Source organism: Aplidium turbinatum, chromosome 17, assembly GCF_918807975.1.
Source record: "Aplidium turbinatum chromosome 17, kaAplTurb1.1, whole genome shotgun sequence".
Lineage (NCBI taxonomy): Eukaryota > Metazoa > Chordata > Ascidiacea > Aplousobranchia > Polyclinidae > Aplidium > Aplidium turbinatum.
This window is the reverse complement of record NC_137488.1, coordinates 7,050,831-7,075,841: the sequence shown is the minus strand read 5'-3', so window position 1 is coordinate 7,075,841 and position 25,011 is coordinate 7,050,831. Positions and strand designations below refer to the sequence as shown.

The following is a 25,011-nucleotide window of genomic DNA, read 5'->3' as shown; positions in this document are numbered from 1 at the left end:
TAAAGAAAGCATAACATAAGCCACTGGTCCGTATGTATCAGTAGAATCAGATGTGTGAAATGTGTTGCTTACAAAATCTCTAAAAGACAAACTATCGTATCTTCTAAAAGTTTATCAAGAGTTATAAATTTTGAGCAGTATGGCGAAACAAATAGATTATTATCAAACGTGTGACAGCATAACACTCTGAACAGGCCAAAAATAATCGAACAGTAGCCTCCTTCTAGTTGGTAGTCGGACCACTCGGCATGCGGCAACTCAGCAAGTTCATTTCACCCGCTGCCAAAGACAGCAAATGAAATTTTCAGCTATAGCATCGGACCTGCTTAGTCATCGCTTGCTAAACTCAATTTTCTGACTTGTGATAGGCCAAGTATTGGCGTGCTCAGTTTTTGCTTGCTTAGGTTCATTATTTACCAACTTCAGCCACTTGCTGAAATGTTGCTACCTTAGTTGTCACTTGCTCAACTGCCATGAGCTAATCTTATCACAGAGATAAAAATATTGTTGCCTTGCAAAGTAAATCTTTTTAAAAGCGTTAATCCATCTATAAATAATCCAACCTGCTGGTATACATGCAGCCTTACCTTAGATTCATAGATCTCAACAAGTCAAATTCTGCCGGATTAAGTTTGACAGGAAATTTCCGTCCATCTGGCGCGCAACCTGCAGCCTTCCATGCGTCTCTGTAGCACTTCATTCGATGAGGGGGATCAAATCGAGTGCACCCCGCGGGGAACGCTAATATATGGACATTAATGAAACAGTTAGTTGCAACACGCTGTAATTTTAGTCTTCCTCGAGATGTAACAGAGTTCTGAGATATGTTTTCAGCATTCATGTAACGTTAAGCACACAAGTAATGGATATACAAGTAGGGAAGTGGGTCAATTTACATCGCCATTACAAACCGCACGATACCAGCATTGTACCAATGTCAGGTTTCAAGCATATTAGTTACAACTTGTTTTGAAATAAGAATAAATGAGATCCAAATTGCACCAGATAAGAAATTGACTCACCGAAACCAAAGCAGTTCTGCTGTTCGGAAGCATTTCCTGCTAGCGCCCTCTTGTATACATTGTCCATGAATGCAGTTATTTGGCTGAAGGAAATACAGTAACTTGTGATACTCTATTTGTAAACGACTTCACCGTTGAAATATGCCGTGCTAAAATACGGACTCGTGAAAAGTGCAACTAATATAAATTTGCCCTAGCAAATGGAAATCTGGTTTAATGTTGTGTCTGTTATCTCGTGCTCGTTTGGTGTGTTCTGATGATCAGTTGTTTCAGAAAGAAATCAAGAAATTAAAAAACATGTTTTATTTAAATGGATATCCTTCTCACTTTTTCAATAAAGTCTTAAACATCTTCATGGCTGATGAACCAAAAGACACGCCTGAAGAAGTAGATTTTAGTTATTTTATTAATATACTCTTTCTAGGAAAAGATTCAACAATTTTTGCGAAAAACCTAGCTAAACTTATAAAAAAGAAATTTTCATGTGACATTCATCCTGTGTATAAAACATTTAAAGTGCACTAATATTTTCAACTGAACTCGCCTACCCCCTTTGCTCTTTCTTCAAATGTTGTGTATAAATTTAGTTGTTTGCGTGACGCAAACCAGACATACATTGGTATGTCAACCAGACACTTGTTGACAAGGGCCGGGGAGCACTTAAACCCAAACCTAACAACTAAAAGTGCAATTAAAGAGCACATCGTCTCTTGTGAAACGTGCACTGACAATGTCTCGATCGACCAATTTAAAATCATCTCTCGAGGCAGATCTGATTTTCAGACTAAGATCATGGAAGCCTTAAGAATCAAACGTAACAATCCATCTCTCAACCGGCAGTTATTCGCCTGTGGCTCATCGTTCCTTTTGTGTGTGTTCTAATTGTTTTGTCCAATGCCTGTAGTCTACACCTCATGTGATCTGTTTCCCACCGCATAATTTACTCGCAATCTTTCTCGTATCATTTGTTCAGTTTGTGCTTTGAGTCCAGAGTGTCGTTACAGTTACAGTGCATAGTCAAATTAATCTTACGATTTTTCATTTTATGTATTGCAGATTTAATTCCTGATGAGGACACACGTACGTGTCGAAAACGTTTGAGTTTATTTTATTTTAATTATGTTATATTTTGAGTGAAATAAAGTATGTTAAACCCGCTAAAGTTACTATGTTTTATTTCTCTATGGTTCAACAAAGCAAACTCTCTACCAAAGCTTTAATATAAATTTCCGATAAAAAAAAACAACTCAGTATCAACTTCAAGAAAAAAAAAATGCATTTTGACTTTGTAAATCAATATAAGAACTAAACTTCCTGCAATAGCTCAGTTGGTTAGCGCGTCAGTCCACCTCGATAGCTCAGTTGGTTAGCGCGTGACTTCTGGAACGAAGAAGCTTCAAGATCAAGCGGCGCTGGTTCAACTCTCGGGGTGTGCGGCGCTTGAGCAAAGCACGTTAAGGACTGCTCTTCATTTAGCGGCACTTAATGGCTAGAATAATTCCCCGGCAACAAGACTTCAACAATCGGAAAACTTCACTCTGTCAATCTCGGTGACCGGGCCTGCGTCAGTGATTCAAACCCTCTACATTCTGCAAGTATGGCAACACTGCCAGGATTAAGCTCTGCTAGAAGCTTTCCCAGTCCGAGGATAAAGAAGCAAACAATAAACAATTTAGCAGTTTATCGATTGATATTTACTCGAGATTGAAGACCAAAGCGACTTTTTGTTCCTCGGAGGTGTAATTGGTCGGGTTGTCAAATCCCTCTTTGATACAACCGGACTCGTCCCACAACGCTCTTTGACACGACAGAGAAAGCACGGGAGTGAACTTAGAACATTCTTCTGGAATAACTGAACAGACAAATATTTGTTTAGTTCTATTTCATTACATATACTTCTGTGTTACAAATTTAAACCTATTGTATGTATAAGCGCTGCATTTTATTATACAGTCTTAAAAACGCTGTTGCTGGTTATTAGCAGCGACGCTGACATTGGGCCCAGAGGTGCTTTTGGACCACGATTTTAGGGGATAGTGACTTTTTCTAGAGGCCCAGGAACTTGAAGAAATCACCACGTGTTCTTTGGATTTTGTACCTTTTTTCTTAGAAGTGTCTTTATTTGAAGCCCGAGAATCTCATTAGTACTGACCACAATTATCCTCTTAATGGTCATGGTTATTAGAACGCACTTGCAACGCAGATGCCACAATGTAAATACTTGCGCAACTCACTCCTTCCATAGCAGTCGTATTGTGATTGGTTGTCCCTCGTTAGCGCAAGGTCACTGATGTTTCTCATGTATTCAAACAAAGTGCTGAAAATAAAAAGCAATCGCTTTTGAAATTGATCGCATTTGACTGAGCTTCAAAGAGCAAAGATGTTGTATATTATTAAGTTTTTTATTTGTAAAAAGTCTGAACATCAAACGCTAGTTCTCATAGCAAGGTTATCCATTCAAAGGCAGTTTACGAACTTGAAAAATTACGTGGCCAGCCAAACCATTCAAGATGCAAATAGAGCGAAAAAGAGCTGAAGTGACATATTACACGAAGTATCACCAAAGAAAGTAGTAGTCAACTACATGTTGTTCTGTTATTCCCAGCGATATTTGCACCACCACATAAGCATTGCGTAATAGAAATCATTTTACTGTGCATTTGAGAAACAAATCCAACCCTGAAAAAGCACGACAAGGCTTGTATACTATTAAGATAGGTCACAAGGTATTCATACTTACAAGAATCTTACAACTCACTGTAGGTCGTAGAAGCTTAGCTCCCTTACAAGATCGTAGCTTAGTGAACGCGGATGCTTGAAACCTTTCTCACCACATCCCACATCACCCCAGACAGTAATAAAGCATGGCAACGGGTGCGGTCCTCTGTAGGTGGAGCAGCCGTCGGGGAAGTCTAAAGGGTTTATGACGTAATATTTGTTGTGTCATAAAATTTTTTTTTGTTTATTTGTGTTATTTAACTTATATCCGAACGTTTTTTCATGTGAAAGAAAAAAATATGTTTAACCCATTTACGTTACTAAGTTTTTATATATGTCTGTGGTAAAACATAATGAACTCTCTACCAGTCTATTTAGAGTCTATAGAATTTATTGCACCCAATAAACATTTTTGAACGTGAATGCTTTTGACCATGTTGACTTACGCATTCCATAGCAGTAGAGTCGTGCTTGCGGGTCGGCTTCATCGTCAGCTTCCTTTGAAATGTTCGCCATGTATTCTCTCACTTCACTGACAAATATACGAAATTATATATCATTACACGTACGTTACCTGAAATCTATTGTATTGGAGAAGATACAGAGATTTCAAGTCTAAGGTTAACGTTCCCATTCCCTAAAGCAGGGGTTCCCAACCTTTTTTACACCGTGGCCCCCTTTGAAAATTTTGAAAAATCGATGGTCCCCCTAATATTATTATTTTTGAAACAACCGGGAATAAAGACCATGTCATGAAGATTTCGACAAAGTGTACCAGTATTTTTATTAAATTTTAGTTTATTTCTTTTGTTATATAGTGTTGGAGTGGACTTAGAGATGATAATATAAAAAAAATTATTATTTTTCAAACGTTTCCATGGCCCCCTTGAAAAAGGCTTATGGCCCACTAGGGGGCCATGCCCCCCCCCCCAGGTTGGGAACCCCTGCCCTAAAGCAATCAGTAACTTCTGCTACAAAATCCCAGTCGTAAAACTATCTCTGATAACTTCACTGTTGATCAGCTTGCAAGCATTGAGTTTAAATTTCAAGATCATAAAACGTTGAGCTTACAGTATAGTGAAGCTGTACAAAAGTTTCCCTTCATCCAGTGTGACGTTTGGAGGGAAGGAGTAACCGTACTCTGAACAACCCGCTTCGATCCACTCATAAATCAAGCATTCCATTGGCATGGGCGGGTGATATCTGCACAGCTCCACCATGGCTGAGGGAAGAAACAACAATTTAAAGAAATTGTTAACTTTGGAAGAAAAAAAGTAAAGACTACATTTTGGATCGTATTTCAATGGAATTACAATGGAAAAAAAATGGAATTACGAAATATGTGGGACTAATAAATTTTGAAAAAGTTGTCTCACAGAGTCACGAAGTTAAACTGTAAGCCAATACCGCTTTTTTAAAATAACTATGTTCACGATGTTTTTAACTGGCATGGCATATGGTGAAAAAAAGAAGCAACAAACTATAATAAAACAAGACTGAGTTAAAAATTAAAACATTTACTTGTAAATACTAAGTTTGCAAACTAGCGTAAGTGTCACTGTCCGTACACACAGTAGTATATTACAAGGATGCAAAATGACTCACTTGTTCCAAAACAGTCCAACTGTGCGCGTCGGTTGTTGGTGAAGTATGACATATTGAAGAAATCGTAGAAATAAGCGGTTATTTGACTGAAAATGAACGATAACAACAGGGTAATCACAAGAGCTTTTCATCTCCCGATAAATAAGCTAATATCCTATGCTGGCAATAAACGTAAAAGATTATTATTTTTAAAGTTTTATTCACTTTTTTATATTACTTTTGCTTAATGTTTATGTTTAGATTGGAAAAATGTAAGTATTTAATTGAATAAATTGTTAGGTAATAATAATAATGTTATGGTTTTATTAATTTATTGCCGCTCTACAACTATTAAGGTCTTTTAGGGACAGGGCTCATTCTAAAATTTACATCAGGTTTATGATGTCATCACATTATTACCCGACTGATTCTCACTGCGTTATATAGAAAAGAACACAATCGGTATCGTTTTTAAAGTCTGCGGTATGACCCGACCTGGAATCGATCTCAGACCTACCAGCACTAGAGCGAAAGGCGATAACCACTCGGCTGGTAAGGTAAAGTTGAATGGCAAAATGTCTCCCTTAAACTTCTATTTGAATGAGATACTGAGGCCGACTTTACGGAGGGAAGAGCTTGACAAACGTACAAGTTTCCGAACTTAGCTAAGTTTATTCACTTGTTAAACTTTTCATACAGAAAGTTTTCTACATTTTTGGGACGATGTTAGCTGCTTGCAAATTACCGATTTGGAATTGGACTTTTTTCACGCTAAACGCTGCGGAAAAAATAAACATGCACAGTGCACACGAACGGAACATGTTATTCAGCATGCAAACTACTGCCAACCAAACATCTTTTTCTGAGAGAAAATCCTCACTTCAAGTTTGAATCGTTCAAGAATCGTTTTCTAGCTTGCGACATTTTCGGTGGATATTCGTCGCCTTCTGCCACGCAACCGACTATCTGCCAGACTTCTATGTAGCATTCCATGGAATGCGGGCCCTCGAATTGCACACAAGACTTTGGTATATCTGAGGAATAAAGAAATACTGAATCACATGAAGTTGATGCTGATATTTTTACCACGAAAAAGAATTACGCCTTCAACTTGAGAATGAAACGTTACATAAGTGTGAATGGAATTATAATAGAGCTTGAAAAGTGAACTTTCTTTGGTTGTCCACTTACACTTTCCAAAGCATTTGTATTGAGCATCCACATCCGACAAGTTAGCCTTGTCGTATATAGCTTTCATGTGTATTTTCAATTCGCTGAAAATAAGAAAAGATTTTAATCGCATAAATTGGTAATTTTTAATTTATTGTGACTCTAAGTTTGAAACAATATAATTATTGAAAATGTTTGTCATAAAACTGATGGAGAAAAATCGATAATAATCGACAAAACTTACACAAAATAAATACCCTTTGTCACAAAGAGAAATACACTTTGTGACAAAGAGAAATACACTTTGTCACAGAGAGAAATACACTTTGTCACAGAGAGAAATACACTTTGTGACAGAGAGAAATACACTTTGTCACAGAGAGAAATACACTTTGTCACAGAGAGAAATACACTTTGTGACAGAGAGAAATACACTTTGTGACAGAGAGAAATACACTTTGCCACAGAGAGAAATACACTTTGTGACAGAGAGAAATACACTTTGTGACAGAGAGAAATACACTTTGTCACAGAGAGAAATAGACTTTGTCACAGAGAGAAATACACTTTGTGACAGAGAGAAATACACTTTGTGACAGAGAGAAATGCACTTTGTCACAGAGAGAACTACACTTTGTGACAGAGAGAAATACACTTTGTGACAGAGAGAAATACACTTTGTCACAGAGAGAAATACACTTTGTCACAGAGAGAAATACACTTTGTCATAGAGAGAAATACACTTTGTGACAGAGAGAAGTACACTTTGTGACAGAGAGAAATATACTTTGTCACAAAGAGAAATACGCTTTGTCACAGAGAGAAATACACTTTGTCACAGAGAGAAATACACTTTGTCACAGAGAGAAATACACTTTGTGACAGAGAGAAATACACTTTGTGACAGAGAAAAATACACTTTGTCACAAAGAGAAATACACTTTGTCACAGAGAGAAATACACTTTGTGACACAGCTTCACGTGAAGTCACTAAAATGGCCTTTCTTTTGACAATTCAAACTTACTATAGATTCATTTCGTTGAGAGTAAGGTTTTCAAATGTTGAGAGATTGCGTGGATGGCTGTAGCCTTGATCATCACAGCCAACATCCAACCACATTTGAACTTTGCATGCATAAGAATGAGGTCCAATGAAATTCGTACAGCTGTTTGGGTATTCTGAGTAACAAAACTAAAATTTTATAATTTGAAATTACGATAGTGGCACAGATTTCTATGTCTTCTTCGTTTAAGCCTCTGAAGCCGAAGGTTTATCCTTGTACCATTCCAGGTTGTCGTTGTTCACTTAGACCACTCTGAAAGAGGCTACCAGAGAACACAACAACACATCAATACGTCAAGCTTATAGCAACCTATTCGTGTTATTTCAAACACAAACTACGAGTTTCTATTCAAAGTAAAATTGCATTAAAAACGTTTCTCCGTAGTTGCGTTAATGCACATACCCAATCCAAAGCATTTAACTTGGGATCTTTTGTCTCCATCTATGGCCGATTGTGAAATGTTTTTATTTTCCTCCAACACTTCTCTGAAAGAAACGATTCCAAACATTATTGTCAAAATAAACTTATAACACCAATCAAGCAACACTGTTATTTCATGGATTTACTATGTGCAAATGCATTTACCAAGTGCAAATGCACGACAGACAATGCACGAGTCACCTAAAAACAAATAGCTCACAAAACAAAACAGTTTAGTTACATTTTACTAGTTATGTTTTACTTTTTTCTTTTGCCTTCAATCGTACTGCAGTATTTCACTTCGTATATTTTATTTTGTACGTTATTCTTTCTGAGGATGCGCATTGTCATGATGCGCAAAACATAAGTGAAGCAATAAAACAACTTGTATGATTCAACAACTGCTAAAAACAAGTTCAGTTAACAAATAATGCAAAAATTGAAGATAGAAATACAAACTCTAAATTCATGAGATTGATCGATGCATTTCTTGCGTCACATATTTGAGGAGGGTAATAAAGTCCATGTATTGTACATCCACCCGTCATCCATACTGTCATTTGGCAGGCCACAGAGTGGGGGCCGTCAAATCGTGTACAACCACGAGGAAAATCTGCTCGTAAAAGTTGAACAAAAGGAATGGTCTTAATCATGTAGCAAATAAATTTCTAAAAAAAAAATGTTTTGATCAACCATAATTTATTCGCTTGAATTCAGAATGCGTTTTTTGTGTTAGTTCCGAGATGATTCCACTTTTATGACGTACCATAAAGAAATGAGTTTAGCAATACAAGGAAACAATGAGAAGATTTCATTCTTGCAAAAAAAAATAGTCTTGACAGCTTTTATGAGGGCTCTAATAGTTTTTCTCAGCTTTATTAAGGTCTTTAGAGTTATTGTTGCATTCTTTATGTATAGTTGGTTATTATTTTTTAAGCGAAGACACAATGCTGTGCCGAATATGTTCTGTTGTGAGTTTCGTTTTTGTTTGAATCGTGTCTATCAACCTAAGTGCTTAGTTGCCAGTCATCTGTTTATGGTTGCACCAAAATTGCTTTCCTCCAAAAGTTAGACTTCTACAATGACTTCTCAAATTTTTTTCTTCAGGTAAATTGGATGGTAATTCTACAAAAAGACATTTTAATTTAAGGTTTATAAAAGTACATGGTGAGTGTTAATGGCAGAAATGTTGACTGATTGCAAAATTGAAAAACCTTTTCATAGCATCAAAACCAATATGAAAAACTTACGCATTCCAAAGCAAGCTAGTTGTGTTGGCCTGTGAGGGTGGTGGGCTCTATCGTATACAGCCTTCATGCGAAGCCTGGTTTGACTGGAGAAACAAAAGCAGAGTAGTTGTACTTCGTATGTCAATTAGTCATCATACCTTCCCTTTTCAGGCCTAACCTACGACTGATGAGTAGAACAACACAAAGTTGTTATATCGCTCAAAGACTTTGTTTTTCTTCACATTTTAGTTTTCTAATAATAAATATCCTTAATGCAATAAAGGATTTATTTTTAAGCCTACAAGATTTATTTTTAAGCCTTAATTTTTAGTAAAGAGGTGTGCTCAAATAGAAAAAATCTATCAGGTCGAGCAGTCGCCTGTCCAAGTAAGAAAACTTTGTGTAAAGAAACTTGTTCCACTTACGCTAGATCCACGGTGTTCAGCCTGATGAGTCTTGAATACGAGAGGTTCGAAGGATAATCATGACCATTCTCAGTGCAACCAACCAGCTTCCATATCTCATCAAGGCATTGTACTGAGTGTGGTGCGCGGAAATTGTGGCAGACCGATGGAAAAGCTGAAAAGTTCAATAAAATAACTCGTAGCAATGAAATTTAGCAGTTTACTTCACAGTGTAGATTTTAACGACCTATTTTAGCCTGATGCTGCGAGTTCGCTGTGGTAATAGCGAATTGCACAGTTGCACAATCTAAAACAGGTTGTTAATAGCTGCGTTGTGAAGTAAGCAACGATCATGCTGCTAAAATCGAAACTCAATCAATTGCTTTACCAGTTTATTTACTCCTTTCAATGCAAGTAGCAACAATAATAGGTTTGAAAACGCAGCCTAAAGCGATTTTAACTGAGCTGGTCGAAAAAGCAATCTTCTTGCTCATATATTTGATTAGAAAGTGCAAATAGTAAAACTAACCCCGTTCTAAATTCTACGCCACAACAATAATCTTTTTAACTGGCTTCCAGAACTCAATACTTTTCTTAATATCGGACCTGGCAAGTTACAGTAGTTTTACAGCAATGTAAAGTTTCTAACAGAAGGCAAGCTTGCAATAAGATGAAAAAATTATTATTCAAGTTGTGAATTCAACCTTCTAGTGTGGGTGGATATAATCGTAATATCGTGTTCGCAATGTAATGTCCTTATTCTTATCTTCTTTTTGTGTTGCTTTTTAATGAGCGAGTGTTTGTTGTCTTCATTGATGCATTGCTGTGCTTCAGTTTGTTGCAGTTGAATCAAAGGTATACCCTTTGAAATGATTTTAAATTGAATATGGATTTGATACGCTTGAATGATTTGGTATGCTTGCATGATTTGATACGGTTGAATGTAATGTTTACTTTTTTGAAAGATCTTATTGTGTTGTGTTTTTAGTAGCTTTAAGGACACATACAGCTTTCGTTACAAAGCTTCATTCAATTAGTCATTAGTGTAAAACTCTTGTGAAAACAAATAAACTTACTCGATCCAAAGCATCCGACCTGAGCTCGCCTATCCCCAGTATAAGCACGTCTGCTGAAGTTTGCGTAGAAATCGTGCAATTGTCTGCAGAGCAAGCAAAGACAAAAAGTAGAGAAATTTACAAACAATCAACCTTCAAAAAATCAACTTAATCACGACGTGAAACACTCACGCGAGATTCATCATGTGAAGAATAACATCTCTTTGGTATCCCGTGACAACCATCGGGTGGTTAGTGCCGGCCCGTATGCAGCCCGCCTCTTCGAACATTTCCATGACGCATTGCAGGGCGTGTGGCGGGTTGTAACCTTTGCAGCCCCGAGGAAACTCTGAAAACGTTGCATGCATCAAATTTTACGCAAATGGAAATTCGTGGAATAGGTTTTGTTGGAAACACTAATGTTAGTGGATTAATCTATGAGTTGTAATAACAAAATCAGTAACTAACAATTTAGGAATGCTTCATGTTATACAAACGTATTTATCACAACTTTAAAGCTTGCAATACACATACACACACAGCGTGCCAAGGTATGAAATTATACCTTGTATCTTAAAAATGATAGTTGCTGGTAGACAAAGTACATGGCCAGCAAAGTGTTACCTTACTCTTTGCAAGCGTATCTGTCTTGCTCTTTTTAGTGTAAAATACGTGAAGTAAAGCTTAAGAAATTTTTCTCCTAAAAACCATCCGAAATGAGCTATTTGTAGTTACGTCTTCCATAACAGGCGTGTTGAGCTTTTTTGTTAGGTTTAAAAGCATCCACAGATATATTCTTCATGTAAGCTTGTAGGTGACTGAAAGGAAAAGAAAATAATGTAAAACCTTGTTTCCGAATGTCCATAAATCAGTGCAAACGATTTTCAAAATCGCCGTTATTTAAGTTTCTTGTTGATTGATAACATTCAAACTCTTTGTTCTAGTTTCAAAATTTGCGCGCGATATATTTTTTGATTGATAGTTAAATTTTATTCTGCATGTTTAATTGTTTAGTTGCTTTCAGCAACATGGTCCTGTGTTTTTCCATGCTAGATAGTCACTACCTGATCTAGCCCGCTGAAGAAGTCAGTCGTGTCGAATTAACAAAACGTCGAAATGAAAAGCAGATTATCACCTTATACATCTTGTGATAGTTCAGCTTACTTTGCATCCGAAAAACGTATATCATGTTATTTAGCTACATTGACCAACAACAACAATAAAACTCTTCAAATATTTCTTTTTCTTACATTCAATAAAATGCACATGATAAAAAACGTGAGACAAAAACGGAAAAGATTTTCAGATGTTGTTACACCACCAATCGATGGGCTATTGCCAAGCATTATGATTGCCAGGAGAAGAGCAAGGTTTGCAGCTGAATGCAACAAACATTGGATTTGCTTCTCTATGATCTACTCCGCATTAGCTGTGACGACATCAGTGAATGCTCGTCACATTGTTTATGAAATATATCAGGTCATGCTTAGTTACTTTAACCACTCAAAAGCAGGTAGGCTTTCAAACGTGTTGAATTTTGAAAATAAAAAATATTTAACTTACTATAGGTTCATTGCATTCATCGTAGCGTTCATTTTGGCAGTCAGGTTGGGCTGATACTCCCACCCGTCTAGTAGACACCCCGCATCTTGCCATAGAAATTTGTAGCACGACGGTGAATACGGTCCGCGAAATTTTCCGCAAACTTGTACAAGAGCTGGACCAAAATGAAAGCTTTTGTTAAAACCTCATCATAAAGCAAACGCTTAATAGAACCATACAATGCAAAAAATAAAATATACGGTATGTAAAAAGTGAGAAGCAGTCTAAAACATTAAAACAACAACTTCCTCACAAAAAGTCACACCGGGTATGTCATTACTTCCAAAGTTAGGCTACTTGTGTAATCAAAATTTGATCAATTGTTATGATCATTAGGACATACAACAAAACACTGCATAAAGAGAGATTAAATTGTAAATTCACAAACTTACGCTTTCCAAAGCATTCTACTTGAGCTTGCATGTTTACCGGCAGGTCTATCGCCGCTTTGCTTTTGCTCCTGAAAAACTCCATTGCTTCTCTGAGAAAATCAATCGATAAAATGCACTTGCACTTTTGCAACCAGATTTCAAACAAAATATCGGCAACAATGCAATGACACTAACCCAAGATCGATCCAAGAGAATGCCAGGTAGACATTAATTTACTTAACAGCAACGTTTTCCAACAAGAAGCTCAAACTATCTTCAAATTTATTTCAAATAGTTGTGCTTTCCGCTAATCCTTTAAAGACTTACATTTTAAAGGTCAGTGATATAGCCTATTTGGTTATAAAATAATTAACACTGCATGTAGTAACTACGAAACAAAACAATAATGTTCAACATTGATTTTCTTCAAAATTCTTCAAATTTTTTTCAAAATCAAGCATCGTATTAAAAGAAAGTTAAATTTCATTGCAACAAGTTGCACTCACGTTAGATTCCTTGAACTTATCAAAGTTAATTCATCTTTCTGAAGCTTTTCAGGGTATTGCTTTCCAGGCTTGGCACAGCCAGCTTCTACCCACATTGCATTGAGGCATTCAACAGAGTGGGGCCCGTAGAAGTTGTCACAAAAGAACGGAAAGTCTACAATTGTAAAGTTAACGGTGTTGGACGAATTGTGTGCGTGCAAAACAGAAGTTGCAAGCAAGAAAAACGTGGTGAAAACAACGAGTTATTCTATGGCGCTGTTGTCACCACAGATTTTGTTGCATCCATTCAGCGCTTTAGAATACTGGGTCTGGTTGTACCAGCGCAACTGCATAAAGGCGTAGACAAGAACGTAAACAAATGCATCATAATATTGCATTATAAACTGATGTGAATGAATGATATACTTCATATAAAAGCAACAGCTTGAGCAGCTAACATGCAGGATGGAAAACCTGTGTTAATACAACATACTGAACCGAAAAGTGTCTGGCACAACCAATCACTAGAAAGAGATTAAAGTCTTCCAACAAGCAGAACAAATTAATATTGAATTAAGGTTAAATCAATCACGTCAACATACGTTGGATCAATGTTGTATAACTGATTTATTTTCTGGTAAGAATAGTCTTTACCTGTGCCAACGCAATCCAGCTGTGCGCTTCTACTTCGCGTGATGGAACGCCTTGTAGTTTGCATATATACGATCACTCCACTGCAAAGCCAATAACAAGTGACAAATGCGAAACAAACAATATGTACACTACAGTATTTAGAGTAGATCTTTATTTGAAAACGCCCGGACAAAGATTGGAGTTTCAAAGCGTATCGTGCAATGCAAAAATATCAAATAATGTTTAACAAAAAGGTACAACGCAAATACAGTATGGTGAGCCTGTTTGATCAAATCAAGTTCTAACTGGAACAATAGATGCACAATACACATACAACAATCAATGCCAAGATCTCACCTCAGTCCCAGCGAGTGGAGGAAGTTGAGTTGGTGCCGGTTCAGTTTGTCTGGGTGAGCTCGGCCAGTGCTCAAGCAGCCCACCCTGCACCAGAGCGACTCGAAACATTCCAGCGATAGCTTCTTATTGAATGGTTTGCATTCGTCTGGGAGTTCTGCAAAAGAAAGATTTATCAGCTGCCGTTGATCACAGGCAAGGCTTTTTGCACTAGCCGAAGGCATATTTGTAGTATTTTTAAAGCAGCAATATTGTGCTGTGCCAATAAATGGCTAGGAAACATATGCTTAACCATTGTTCAACTCTTCGCTGAAATAACATACGGTAATTTGAATTGACTAAAGCAGGGATTCTCAACCAGGGTACAAGCACCACTAAGAGAGCGAGACTTGTTCCCACGGGGGCGTGGATGCTGAATCATTATGATTAGTTATAAAATGGCTTGTAAGTCACGCATTTTTACCAGGTTTTTAACCAACATTCCAAATTAAAAGTGGCTATTGAATTTCAATCATTGTGTGAGAGTGGGAGAACTAGTTGGTATATCCAATATGGTGCCAACAAGGAAAAGGTTAACAATCATAGAACTAAGAGTTGAAAATTCTTTAACAATGCTTTCAGGCAACGCTCATACCCAATCCAAAGCAGTTCAATTGATCTTGGATGTTATTGTTCAAAGCGCCGTCGATGATCTTTTGCATGGCCTTCGTCATTTCCCTGAAAACAAGTGACAATTAATTTTATTTTAATCTATATATAAATTATATTTACCAGTGGTGCTATACAGCGTAGAATGTGTAAACTTGACCTGCGTAACAATGAAAAAAACTAAACAACTTTCAAAAATCACATCATGAGAAGCATGCCCAATGAAAGGCTACTTGGCCACATGAAAATAGAAGACTTATTGATAGCGAAGCTACACCCAATTGCGGTAACAATAAAATCAAAAATTCCAAAACTTTTCGGCCATACTAAAAGATCAAAATACGCAGTCAGCAAAATCTGTATAGAAGGTAAAGTTAACGGAAAGAGAAAAATAGGCAGACCACCAAGGCGATGACGTGACAACATCCAGGCATGGACCGAACTAAATTTGACGACACTGGGCAAGCTAGCTAAAAACCGTGACTCATGGAAACAGATAACCCATGTTGATGCGCAATCTGCTGCAAACGGAGATGGCGATTGACTATATATAAATTGTATTATATCTCGAAGAACACGTTGAAGATATAATCTAAAAATAAAACCAAAAAAAAAAATTAGTTTTTGTTTTTAAATAAGCTGGTTTACCATGACAATCTCGGCCATCCGATGAAAAAAAGAGAGTTTGAAAGCACAGCGTCTCTACAAAAATCATTAAGCCAGTTAAACTGTCAACTCACAAAGTGACTGACTACTATGCTACTTACAGCAAAGTCATGAGAGCAAAGGTCCGAATTTCGCCTGGTTGAAGTTTCTGAGGATAGCGATTACCATCTTCAATGCAATTCACCGATTCGAAGACCGCGTTCACGCATTCGAGCGGATGCAAGGCAAAGAACGCTTTGCAACCGTTTGGAAACTCTTGAAGAATATGATCGATATTACATCAAAATATTTGTTGTTGTGTTGAAAATGACAAAGTGTTGAAATAGACAAAGAAAAATCTAATGACTATCGCTTGCCACTGAGTGCTTCGCAGACAACAAATCAGTCGTTTTTTATATTCTACTTATTCTTTTTATATATATCTACAGACGTTGAATTGAAGTAAAAAACGTCCGATTTTCTGTCTGAGATTGTTGTGATTTGTGATTTTTAGTTTAACTAGTTGTAATTTTTAGTTTAAAAGCTACAGTTAAACACAACGAGATTACATTAAAGTTGGTACAAAGAATAAAGTGCTACTGCTTATTTTCCGTCAAAGGAAAACTTAGTCTTACTTAAACCGAAACATTCTAATTGTGCTACAGCCTCGTTTTCTACCAACGCCCGATTGCTGATGTTTCTCATGTACTTCTCCAGTTCTCTGCAACAAAAACAAACTTCAAATACTTTCAGGTAATAATTAGAGAAAATAAATTATGATCTCATAGCCCAAAAAACAGAGCCCCTATTATTTTTTTGTTGCAAATAGTAGCCTGTAACTCCAGTCTAACTTTATCGTTCTTTTAAGCGCAAACAGCCAAGTAAAACGAGCGCTTTCATGTACTTTCTGAGGTATTCGATTTGAGAATAAGATTTTAGAAGAAAAAGCTTAACTTTTCAAAACCAAGCAGGTAACTAACCGCAGGTTGAAAGTGTTCAGTTCACGCTTTCTTTCATTTGTCAGATTTGCCAGAGCGCTGTATCCAGTACCAGAGCAGCCGACTTGCTTCCAAACTGCTTCTATGCATATATCTTCATGTGGCCCAAAGTATCTAGAACATTTCTTCAAAAATTCTGAAAAGTATTTCTTTTTAAATCTTTATCTTGACCTTGTTGCTCTGTTGGGCATTTATGGCGTTTGATTGATGTAAGATATCGTTTTATATAAAAAATAAAAAAAACATTTTTCCTTTTTTGGTCCTTCCCTTCTCCATGCGATTTTGGTATAATAAGCATTACCAAAATATATTTGTGGTAAATTCCCTACCAACTGTTTCTCCAATCTCCATTGTTTAGATAAAGTTTGGGTTTTGTAATGAAGCACAATTCGTATTCACTCCGTTGCCGTTGCAAGTGTGATTTTCTCTAACGCTAAAAACTTAAGGTATAATTTATTTATACCCATTCCATAGCAGGCGAACTGTGACTGGATGTCTCCTGACATGGCCCTCGTGGTGATGTTGCGCATTTCCTCGATCACTTTGCTACACAGAAAAAGTTACAAACAAAATGATAAACCATGACCACTGAAACAAGTCAGCGAGCACACGTTGATTTTTTTACATCGTTTTAACGTTGCTATATGTTGAAGCGATGTAAAAATGGCAACTACTAGCTAAGAAATAAAACGGCATATGTAGAACAAAATATCATTTACATAAAATAGTAAAACAAAAATGAAACTTACTGAAGCGTGTGATATATCAAGGCAGGATTCATAGGAAAGTTATTGGAGCCTGGGAAGCCAAAACCCTCCTCAGTGCAACCGGCAACCTTCCAAGAACCAATCAAGCAATCAAGTGTATGTGGACCAAGAAAGAAAGTGCAGTTGCGAGGGAATTCTGAAGGCAACTCATGTTTGTTTAATTACCATGTTTTGAAAAATGACAACCTAAATTAAAGATTCTATTTGAATACAAGAGTACTGATGAAGCCGCCTTTACAGCGGCGAAAGCTCTACCAATAAATTTTTGTAGTTACCAAACCTGGTTGATTTTTTATTGATTATTATACGTTTGGTTGAATCCTCTTACATGGATCCTACAATTATTTATGATTAGCAATTCCCATAACACCGAGAAGCCAGAACTGAGGTTAAGAGTCTGCAGAAACCTTTTATTACTAAATTAAAGATTAGGTAATATTCCAGACCGCAAAGTATGTCATTTTTGCAACGTCTACAGACGTTGAATCAATGCAAAAATGGCATATTGTGAAATCTGGGATATCATCAAAGATGAGATAATTTTCTCTCCAGATAACGCACAAGGCGTTCCCAATACTCTCCTGGTGGGCATAAGTGCCTCATCCCTTGCTATGCGTTTTAAAGATATCGCCTAGGTTCGTTTACCACGTTGTTACCCAAACAAGTAAAGAATGATTCTCTAAATAACCACATATAGAGCTAAGACATAGTCTTCAGGAAGCAACAGCACGTTTGAACAAGTTGAGGGAGGTCGTTAGAATACGATCTTGGTACAAAAAGTTTTTTAGAAGCAATAAGCAAGTTACAGGTTGTTTATATCATAAACCTTACTCAAGCAAACTGCTCACCCAGTCCAAAGCAATCGAGTTGCGACCTATCGTTTCCTTTTTGTGTCAATTCAACAATGGTTTTCATATGCTTCTGCACAGCTCTGGAGACAACGGATTGAGATCAACATATGAAAGAAATACTTACCTCTTAGCAAGCTATTTGTTATCTTATGTTGACATGTGCAAAAAATAGCTTGAGCACTCCACACACCTCGCAGAAAACTGGAAGGTTGTCTTTGAGGAATATGTAAATCACCATGAAAAATAACACAATGTAGCAAACAAGCAGGAAACAAATATAATCTAAGTCACTTTGTTCAAACATTTTCGTTGTGTTGTGTTAAATTAAGCGATTACTGTAACTTTAGGTGCGATTAATGGAACTCTAGATCCACTTACTTTGTGCTCTCGGTAAAGTAAAAAGACGAAGTCCACATATCTCTTACCGCAAGTTCATTCCGTTAAGAAACGACATGTTCTTCTGAGTTAAATTATCAGGGTGACCATAACCTCTAAGAAGACAACCACTGCTTTTCCAAATACTTTTGTAGCAAACCACTGGATTAGGGCCGTCGTAGTCGACACAACCAAAGGGAAACTCTGAACACAACTGAGGTAATGGCAATAGTAGTTTACATATTTGACTAGAGGCGCAAAACGTGTTTGACAAAAATTGTTGTTGTTAGTGTAGCTACGTTTGAGGATCAACATCAATTCAAACCCTAGGATAGTCTACTCTAGTTCTTGCAGGTGTGATACCACAGGAAACTTGTCGTTAAAAAAGAACATTCAAAAACACACTTGATCGGCCTCTGCGTTAAGTGGCCAGTTTCCCAACTGAAAAACTGAAAAATCCTCAGTCACATTTTTGATTAAGCGTTTTTATCTGGTGGATAATGGGCGTGCACACTAACACCATTGTTCTCTTTCCACCTTTTACTCTTAACTATCCAGTTTTTTATTGATAGTTTCAGCCAGTAATCTTTTACCTCTTAAAATATGGCAAGTAATTCTCTGAAGGCTAGTACTCTTTCAGGTGTTTTTGTTTTGTATTAGCTAATGTATATAATGCAATTAATTTCTGTGAATAATTAATCTTACCAAATCCATAACAGTTCAGCTGGTCTTCTAATCTCGGGTAATGTGCTCTCACGGTGTAGTTCTTATAATACGTAAGCACTTGACTGCAAAACAATGTACAAAATAATACTTACGTTGTTTTGAAAATGCTTCATGATACCAAAAGGCGTTCTTGTCCGGGTTAAAAATTTAAATTTACATGCAACAAAATCTGCTCATCAAACACATGCATGAACGATTTTACCGATGAACTAAAAGTGTATTTAAAAAATGAAAATCAGATATTAAATACGAAGGTTCGAAAGAAAACTTACTCTAATTCCATATCGTGAACTGAGACATTTTCACAGCCGGTTAAGTTGAACGGATTACGATAGCCAATGTCTTCGCAGCCTGCTCCCAGCCATATAGACAGCAAGCATTGAATCGTATGGGGTGGATGGCGGCTTAAGCAGCCTTTAGGATACACTGCGCCAAAACATATCTAAATCAGTAAAACGATACCACACAGTGGCTGTGGGATATTATACATAAGCTGAAAACTCTAACAAGGCTAAGAAAAATGTTTATTTGGTTGGGCTTGAAACTACAGCAGCACTTCAAAATCGGTCTGTTTTAGTATGTTTCATATATACGAAAGATCTTTTGTGGACAAGTACAGTCCTCTTTGGGTCAAACGAGAAGTGTTTAGATGGCAGAGAGATTGAAAGGAAGTGTCCTTACACAGCGGTTGAAGAGACATCGGCTCGATCTCTGCAGAGAGCAACTGGCTGTGTCTATAGCAAGACACTTCATGACATACAAAGGTGAACATGAAGTTGGGAACCTTGCCTCCTCACAAAATCTAAATCTTCAACCACCGGGCATTAGCCGGAATATGATAAAAGCTATGTTTATGCGAGTATGCAAACGTTTATTCGCATAGCAGTCACTTACCTCGGCCACGGCAGCCAAGCAAAGCATTAGGTTCCATTCTATTTGCCCTGTCGTTCACATCATCGAAGAACTTCTTCAATTCACTGCGAATAAAAATATCAACTACTGTCTGTCGTCAATACACTGTGTAAAGCAAGCTGCTAACAAACACTACACAAAATACAAGCGCAAGATGGGGCTGCACATAGCACACTAAAGAAATTACATAAAAACCAAGTTTTTAAATGAAAATATTACTTTCGCGAGGGAAATGTACTGGTTGGCAATAACAAGTTTAGTGATATTCTTTCTATTTGTTAAGTTTGATAAAAGTCTATTTTAAGCAAGTACTGCAAATTGTAGCTGTCCAGAAGAGCGAGCGATTGTGCTGTGAGATTTTCAGGCTGATCGTATCCTTCGTATTTGCAGCCCGCGTCCAACCAGATGTTAAGGTAGCAGAGTGTGGAGTGAGGCCCCTCAAATTGGTAACATTCTTTCGGAAAGCCTAAATTCAAGAAAGATAAATTGAAAAAGCTTTCATTCGAAAACATGCTTTTATAAACAATACCAATTATTAAAGACTGTTTCACTTCCTGCCTGTATTTGATGAGTCTGTTAAAAACTTTTATAAAAAATACATTGATCTGAAAATCACAGCACGTTAACAGTGGATTGCATTTTAAGCAATTTTTGCATGACACAACTAAAAAAAGGCATGAAGACACATGCACAACAATGAATGAGTACGTTGTCGGCCTTACCTAAGCCGAAACATTCGCACTGCGCTTGGAAGTCTCCTCCATTCGCAAGTCGTCGCAGGTTTTCAGTGTGAGCTTTTAATTCACTGAAACATTCTCAATTTTTCACATACATTTTGATAAATCTGCTATCACCACAGGGTTTAATATCGGAAACCAAACGCTGTATTTTTTTCCATAGTGGGATTTTCAAATGGTAGTTATTCAACATTTATGTTTACGCATTTATTTGTATAAGTGAATTACAACAAAATTAAGATATATAATTGTGGTAAAGCTTATAGTATACTATTCACATTATGGCAAGATATTTCTGTTCTTTTCCCATATCTGAGAAAGTTTTTATGATACGATATGAATAATTGAATATGAATATGATATGAATTATCAACGAATAATTGGATAAGGCAATATGAGTCTTAAAATAGATGCAATATTTCAAGTCTTCACAATAGAACAAAAGTACATATGCCAAACTTACCGCAAATTCAGGTTTATCACACTTGCATTTTGGTAAGGACGTAGTCTGCTTGGATACTTAAACCCTTCCTTGATACAGCCAGCACTCAAATAAACCGATATCTGGCATTCCAAAGAATTCGGACCCCGATAGTATTGGCAGCCACAAGCAAACGCTAAACAAGTAGATGTACCGGTAAGTGCAACAAGAAGATAAAAATCTCGCCATCTTATGTCTTGAGTTTTTTTTTAGATATTTTTACTTTCAACATTTGAATAACTGAGATTTAAAACCGAAAATTGTCACATAAAATCTTGAGCAAAGTGTCAGTTGAAGATACACGTTGAGTTTCAGCAGAAATTATCAGGAAAAAGCCGACACTTTACAATTAATGGAAAATTGTTTCGATTTACTTAATGATACGACCCTTAAAATGTTACGACAAAGGCCCGCGAAAAGCGATAAAGTTAAATTTTTGGTTACTTCATTAACTTACCAAACGTACACTTATACAAAACATCATGTTAGTTGTTCTTGACTTTTAAATTAGCAGGTCAACAGAAAATTAAAACTTTGAATGAAGTCAAAAATCGTCTCATCTAATTTGATTTGCACGCCAACAAATAAACATCTTGTAGATTTAACGATTTTTAAGCAGTTATACATGTTGTGAATATTCTGTTGTATACAATTAGTGAGAAGGTTTTCACATTCAAGATTTTGTAAATATGCTGCATCATCGTGAAAGTGGCATTGCGGAGTTGAGATAGCAGTATGTCGTTTGATGAGTGTTTGCTAGAGAAAATGGCTACAGAACTTATGCTGAGGTAAAACCGTAGACGATGAAATGTGAATAAGAATATTTTCAAACTCGTATAATTAGTATCTTCGGTAAAAGTTAAACCACAATTTGTGCGTCGAAGTTTCAAACCATGTAAAATAACCGATAGATCAAAATTTATCAAAGATGAATCTTTTTTTGGGGTCAAAATAAAAATAAAGTTATGGCGCATAGTCTGAAGCAGTTTAAGTGTGATTCAAATTTGCAAACAAACTCACACATGCCAAAACATTCAAGTTGTGATTGGACGCTGAAGGTAGTCGCCCTCTCTGTAACGTTAGCGAACATCTCTTGTAAGATACTGAAAAACAAATAAAACGTTGAAAGCTTGCAAGCTGATACATCAATCCCAGGCAAAATTGATTCATAAAAATAATATAAAATGAAGCAATCTCTAATCGTTACAGTTTTAGGACCAAACAGTAAAAAAACATGAAATAACGTAAAACGGAACAAACCGAAGGTTCTGGAAGTCAAGATAATGGATGACAGGTTGAGAAAGATTGTAAGGATAACTCCAGCCTTCCTCAACACAACCAGCATCAAACCACAAGTCAACATAGCATTCCAACGAGTGGGGACCTGGGTAGGACCGGCACCTTCTAGGAAATCCTATAAAGTTGTTTAAAGATATCAACTTTGCTTGTAACGTTAATAATGTGTTTTCAAATCGCTCTGTATCCATCGCAGGTATGCCAGCGCTCCACAAAGCAGCATAAAGCAGAAGCCGAGTATCTTCGGTCAGGTAATGTATATGACGTTTCCCGCCTTGTTCGCTCATGCCAGCTTGATTTAAATTCAGTTTTGATTTGGTGATACAGCTGAGAGGGAAATGAGAAAAGACTGAAAGCAGATAAAAAGAAACTCATATGCAGGTTCGTGAAAACATTCACGCCTGGCTTTCATGGTTTCTGAACACCGTGGAATGAGAAGATAAGGCTCTCATTATACACGATATTTAGGAGAGTAGTGTTTAGTCAGTTGCTTTCTCTGGGCCGCCTTTCATTCAGCAACTACGCTCACCCAAATTACTACACTTTGGGTAAGGGTGATTGGTGCTTATCAATAACCAGAACCAGCTCAATCCGGGTGTTGAACCAGGTTTGCAATATTAGAAATTTAGCGCCTTATCTGCTGCACCATCTCACTGCCTTCAAATGCAAAAATAGCTTCTGATTTTCAGAAGTAAATATAAAAGCGGTTAAAATATACGTACAGTAGTTCCAAGTTATCATATCTAACGTAAACTAATCACCCATTCCATAGCATTGCAACTGTGCCGCTTTGTTCCCGTTCCGAGCGGCAACGGTCAGTTTCTGCATGTGATCTCTCATTCCCCTGGAAGATATAATTCCAATGGTTTTCTCCAAGGCATAGGAGGGTGTGGCGTTAGTCAGTCAACAAGGTTAGGTGAAAAATTAAGATTTTTGCAATTGCAAATAAATTTTTTTTTAATATCGTAATGCGTGTAGTTTGTCAATATCCATATTTGTTTTGGTTTGTTGAGTCAAAAAATGTCTGTCTGAAAGACATTTCGATTGCTTAAACGTTTATGTATGACACAAAACCTAACAATGGCGTGAATTTGCTTTTAATAACCTAGCCTACTGAGAAATAGGCTACATCAATTTTAGTAAAGTGAACCATGCTTGAATATTTCAAGAAAATTGTTCACACAGTTCTGATGGAGGAGTTAGATAATTGTAGATGGGCCGATTGAAATTTATAATTAGTTTGCCATTTATGAATAACTGTGGTTGTTAAAAAGCACGTGGTCTAATATATTTGTATTTGACAGCTATAACAATTCAATTACTTTTGTTTAAATGAACAAAATAAACCGTTTCTTATACAAGGCACAATCATGTCTTGAACTACTAGGCTACTACAGTACAATATCATGGCCGATGCGGCGTTTGATGAACTAGATGCTCAATTTGTGCTTTTTCCCAGCGTTCCCTATGTTGTGCAGTATCCCAAAATGGTCTTGGTTGGCTGATTGATTTATGTCGTTGATAATTAGATAAAAATGTCATTCGTTGTCTGCCACGAACACGTCTCCCGAAGAGGCAACTGCTCATAGACAGAGATCTTCGAACTCTTCTTTTCTGGTGATGTAACTTGAGTTGCCTTAGAGTTATGTTTTTCAATAGTTCCTTATCTTGATGTCCTGGTTTAAAGCTTCTGCATTTGAGATATGATCAGTATATGAGATCCGAAGCATTCTTCTGAAAACACATTTCAGCTGCTTCAATGGTACGCCTAGTTTCTGCACTGAAGGTCCATGTCTCACAACTGGAGAATGGATCACACTGACACCTTAAGAAGTCGCACCTTCAGAGAAATTAAAAGCTTGCGATCTAATACAATAGCTCGCAGTCTATTAAAAGGGTCTTTGAATAGACCTATTCTTCTTCGTATGTCTTTCTTGGATCGTGCATCCGCTGTCAGTTTGATACATCATAGTTGACTAGGCGGAATACTGGAGTGGATGGCCGTATCCTTTGCCGGTGAACGATATTTGTTTAAGAGATGTTGTCAGCAAGATCCTTCTATCCAGGAACGCCGGTAACTGAAAGTTATTTACAAACGTGGAGGCTCCGCATAAACATGTGCAATTTCTAATGAAATTGATTGTCAAGTCTAGTTGTGGTTTTGATTTATTGGTTTTTGGTTTCTCAATAACTGATCTTTTTATTACAACTCCCTTTGAATGTTTTTTTTTTCGTTAAAGCCTTTGTGTCAATGTGATGTAAGTAACGTAGCCTATCGTCAATTCCAAAAGAGGCTACCGTTTCCAATCTAAACCTTAGCTTGGGGTTAGTTGCAAAAAAATCATGTGTTCGTTTATTATAAATTAGTTTAAAATTTTTATTGGGACAATCTTTATTTTTCGTTGCCAAATAGCCGACACTATATAGGCGACATCTGAGCCAAATTAAGTTGTCAAGTAATACT

At 36.9% G+C, this 25,011-nt stretch overlaps 1 protein-coding gene across 1 annotated transcript in view; it reads right to left on the bottom strand.

Annotated features, from left to right (window-relative positions):
- LOC145786920 (uncharacterized) overlaps positions 1 to 25,011 on the bottom strand; it is an 83,191-nt gene that overhangs the window by 18,451 nt on the left and 39,729 nt on the right. The window contains exons 58-95 of the mRNA XM_082598662.1: positions 23,309 to 23,391; positions 22,512 to 22,665; positions 22,272 to 22,354; positions 21,234 to 21,387; positions 20,756 to 20,838; positions 19,394 to 19,547; positions 19,101 to 19,183; positions 18,446 to 18,599; positions 18,018 to 18,100; positions 17,152 to 17,305; positions 16,866 to 16,948; positions 16,385 to 16,538; positions 16,040 to 16,125; positions 15,527 to 15,680; positions 14,746 to 14,828; positions 14,115 to 14,268; positions 13,779 to 13,858; positions 13,146 to 13,299; positions 12,661 to 12,749; positions 12,230 to 12,383; positions 11,402 to 11,484; positions 10,859 to 11,015; positions 10,688 to 10,770; positions 9,633 to 9,786; positions 9,229 to 9,311; positions 8,438 to 8,591; positions 7,961 to 8,043; positions 7,520 to 7,673; positions 6,516 to 6,598; positions 6,205 to 6,358; positions 5,346 to 5,431; positions 4,812 to 4,962; positions 4,187 to 4,272; positions 3,781 to 3,934; positions 3,257 to 3,339; positions 2,721 to 2,874; positions 1,023 to 1,105; positions 588 to 741 (exon numbers count right to left, since the gene is read on the bottom strand). Coding sequence (XP_082454788.1) covers positions 588 to 741; positions 1,023 to 1,105; positions 2,721 to 2,874; positions 3,257 to 3,339; positions 3,781 to 3,934; positions 4,187 to 4,272; positions 4,812 to 4,962; positions 5,346 to 5,431; positions 6,205 to 6,358; positions 6,516 to 6,598; positions 7,520 to 7,673; positions 7,961 to 8,043; positions 8,438 to 8,591; positions 9,229 to 9,311; positions 9,633 to 9,786; positions 10,688 to 10,770; positions 10,859 to 11,015; positions 11,402 to 11,484; positions 12,230 to 12,383; positions 12,661 to 12,749; positions 13,146 to 13,299; positions 13,779 to 13,858; positions 14,115 to 14,268; positions 14,746 to 14,828; positions 15,527 to 15,680; positions 16,040 to 16,125; positions 16,385 to 16,538; positions 16,866 to 16,948; positions 17,152 to 17,305; positions 18,018 to 18,100; positions 18,446 to 18,599; positions 19,101 to 19,183; positions 19,394 to 19,547; positions 20,756 to 20,838; positions 21,234 to 21,387; positions 22,272 to 22,354; positions 22,512 to 22,665; positions 23,309 to 23,391 — 4,515 coding nt within the window. The remainder of the gene's footprint in view (positions 1 to 587; positions 742 to 1,022; positions 1,106 to 2,720; positions 2,875 to 3,256; positions 3,340 to 3,780; positions 3,935 to 4,186; positions 4,273 to 4,811; positions 4,963 to 5,345; positions 5,432 to 6,204; positions 6,359 to 6,515; positions 6,599 to 7,519; positions 7,674 to 7,960; positions 8,044 to 8,437; positions 8,592 to 9,228; positions 9,312 to 9,632; positions 9,787 to 10,687; positions 10,771 to 10,858; positions 11,016 to 11,401; positions 11,485 to 12,229; positions 12,384 to 12,660; positions 12,750 to 13,145; positions 13,300 to 13,778; positions 13,859 to 14,114; positions 14,269 to 14,745; positions 14,829 to 15,526; positions 15,681 to 16,039; positions 16,126 to 16,384; positions 16,539 to 16,865; positions 16,949 to 17,151; positions 17,306 to 18,017; positions 18,101 to 18,445; positions 18,600 to 19,100; positions 19,184 to 19,393; positions 19,548 to 20,755; positions 20,839 to 21,233; positions 21,388 to 22,271; positions 22,355 to 22,511; positions 22,666 to 23,308; positions 23,392 to 25,011) is intronic.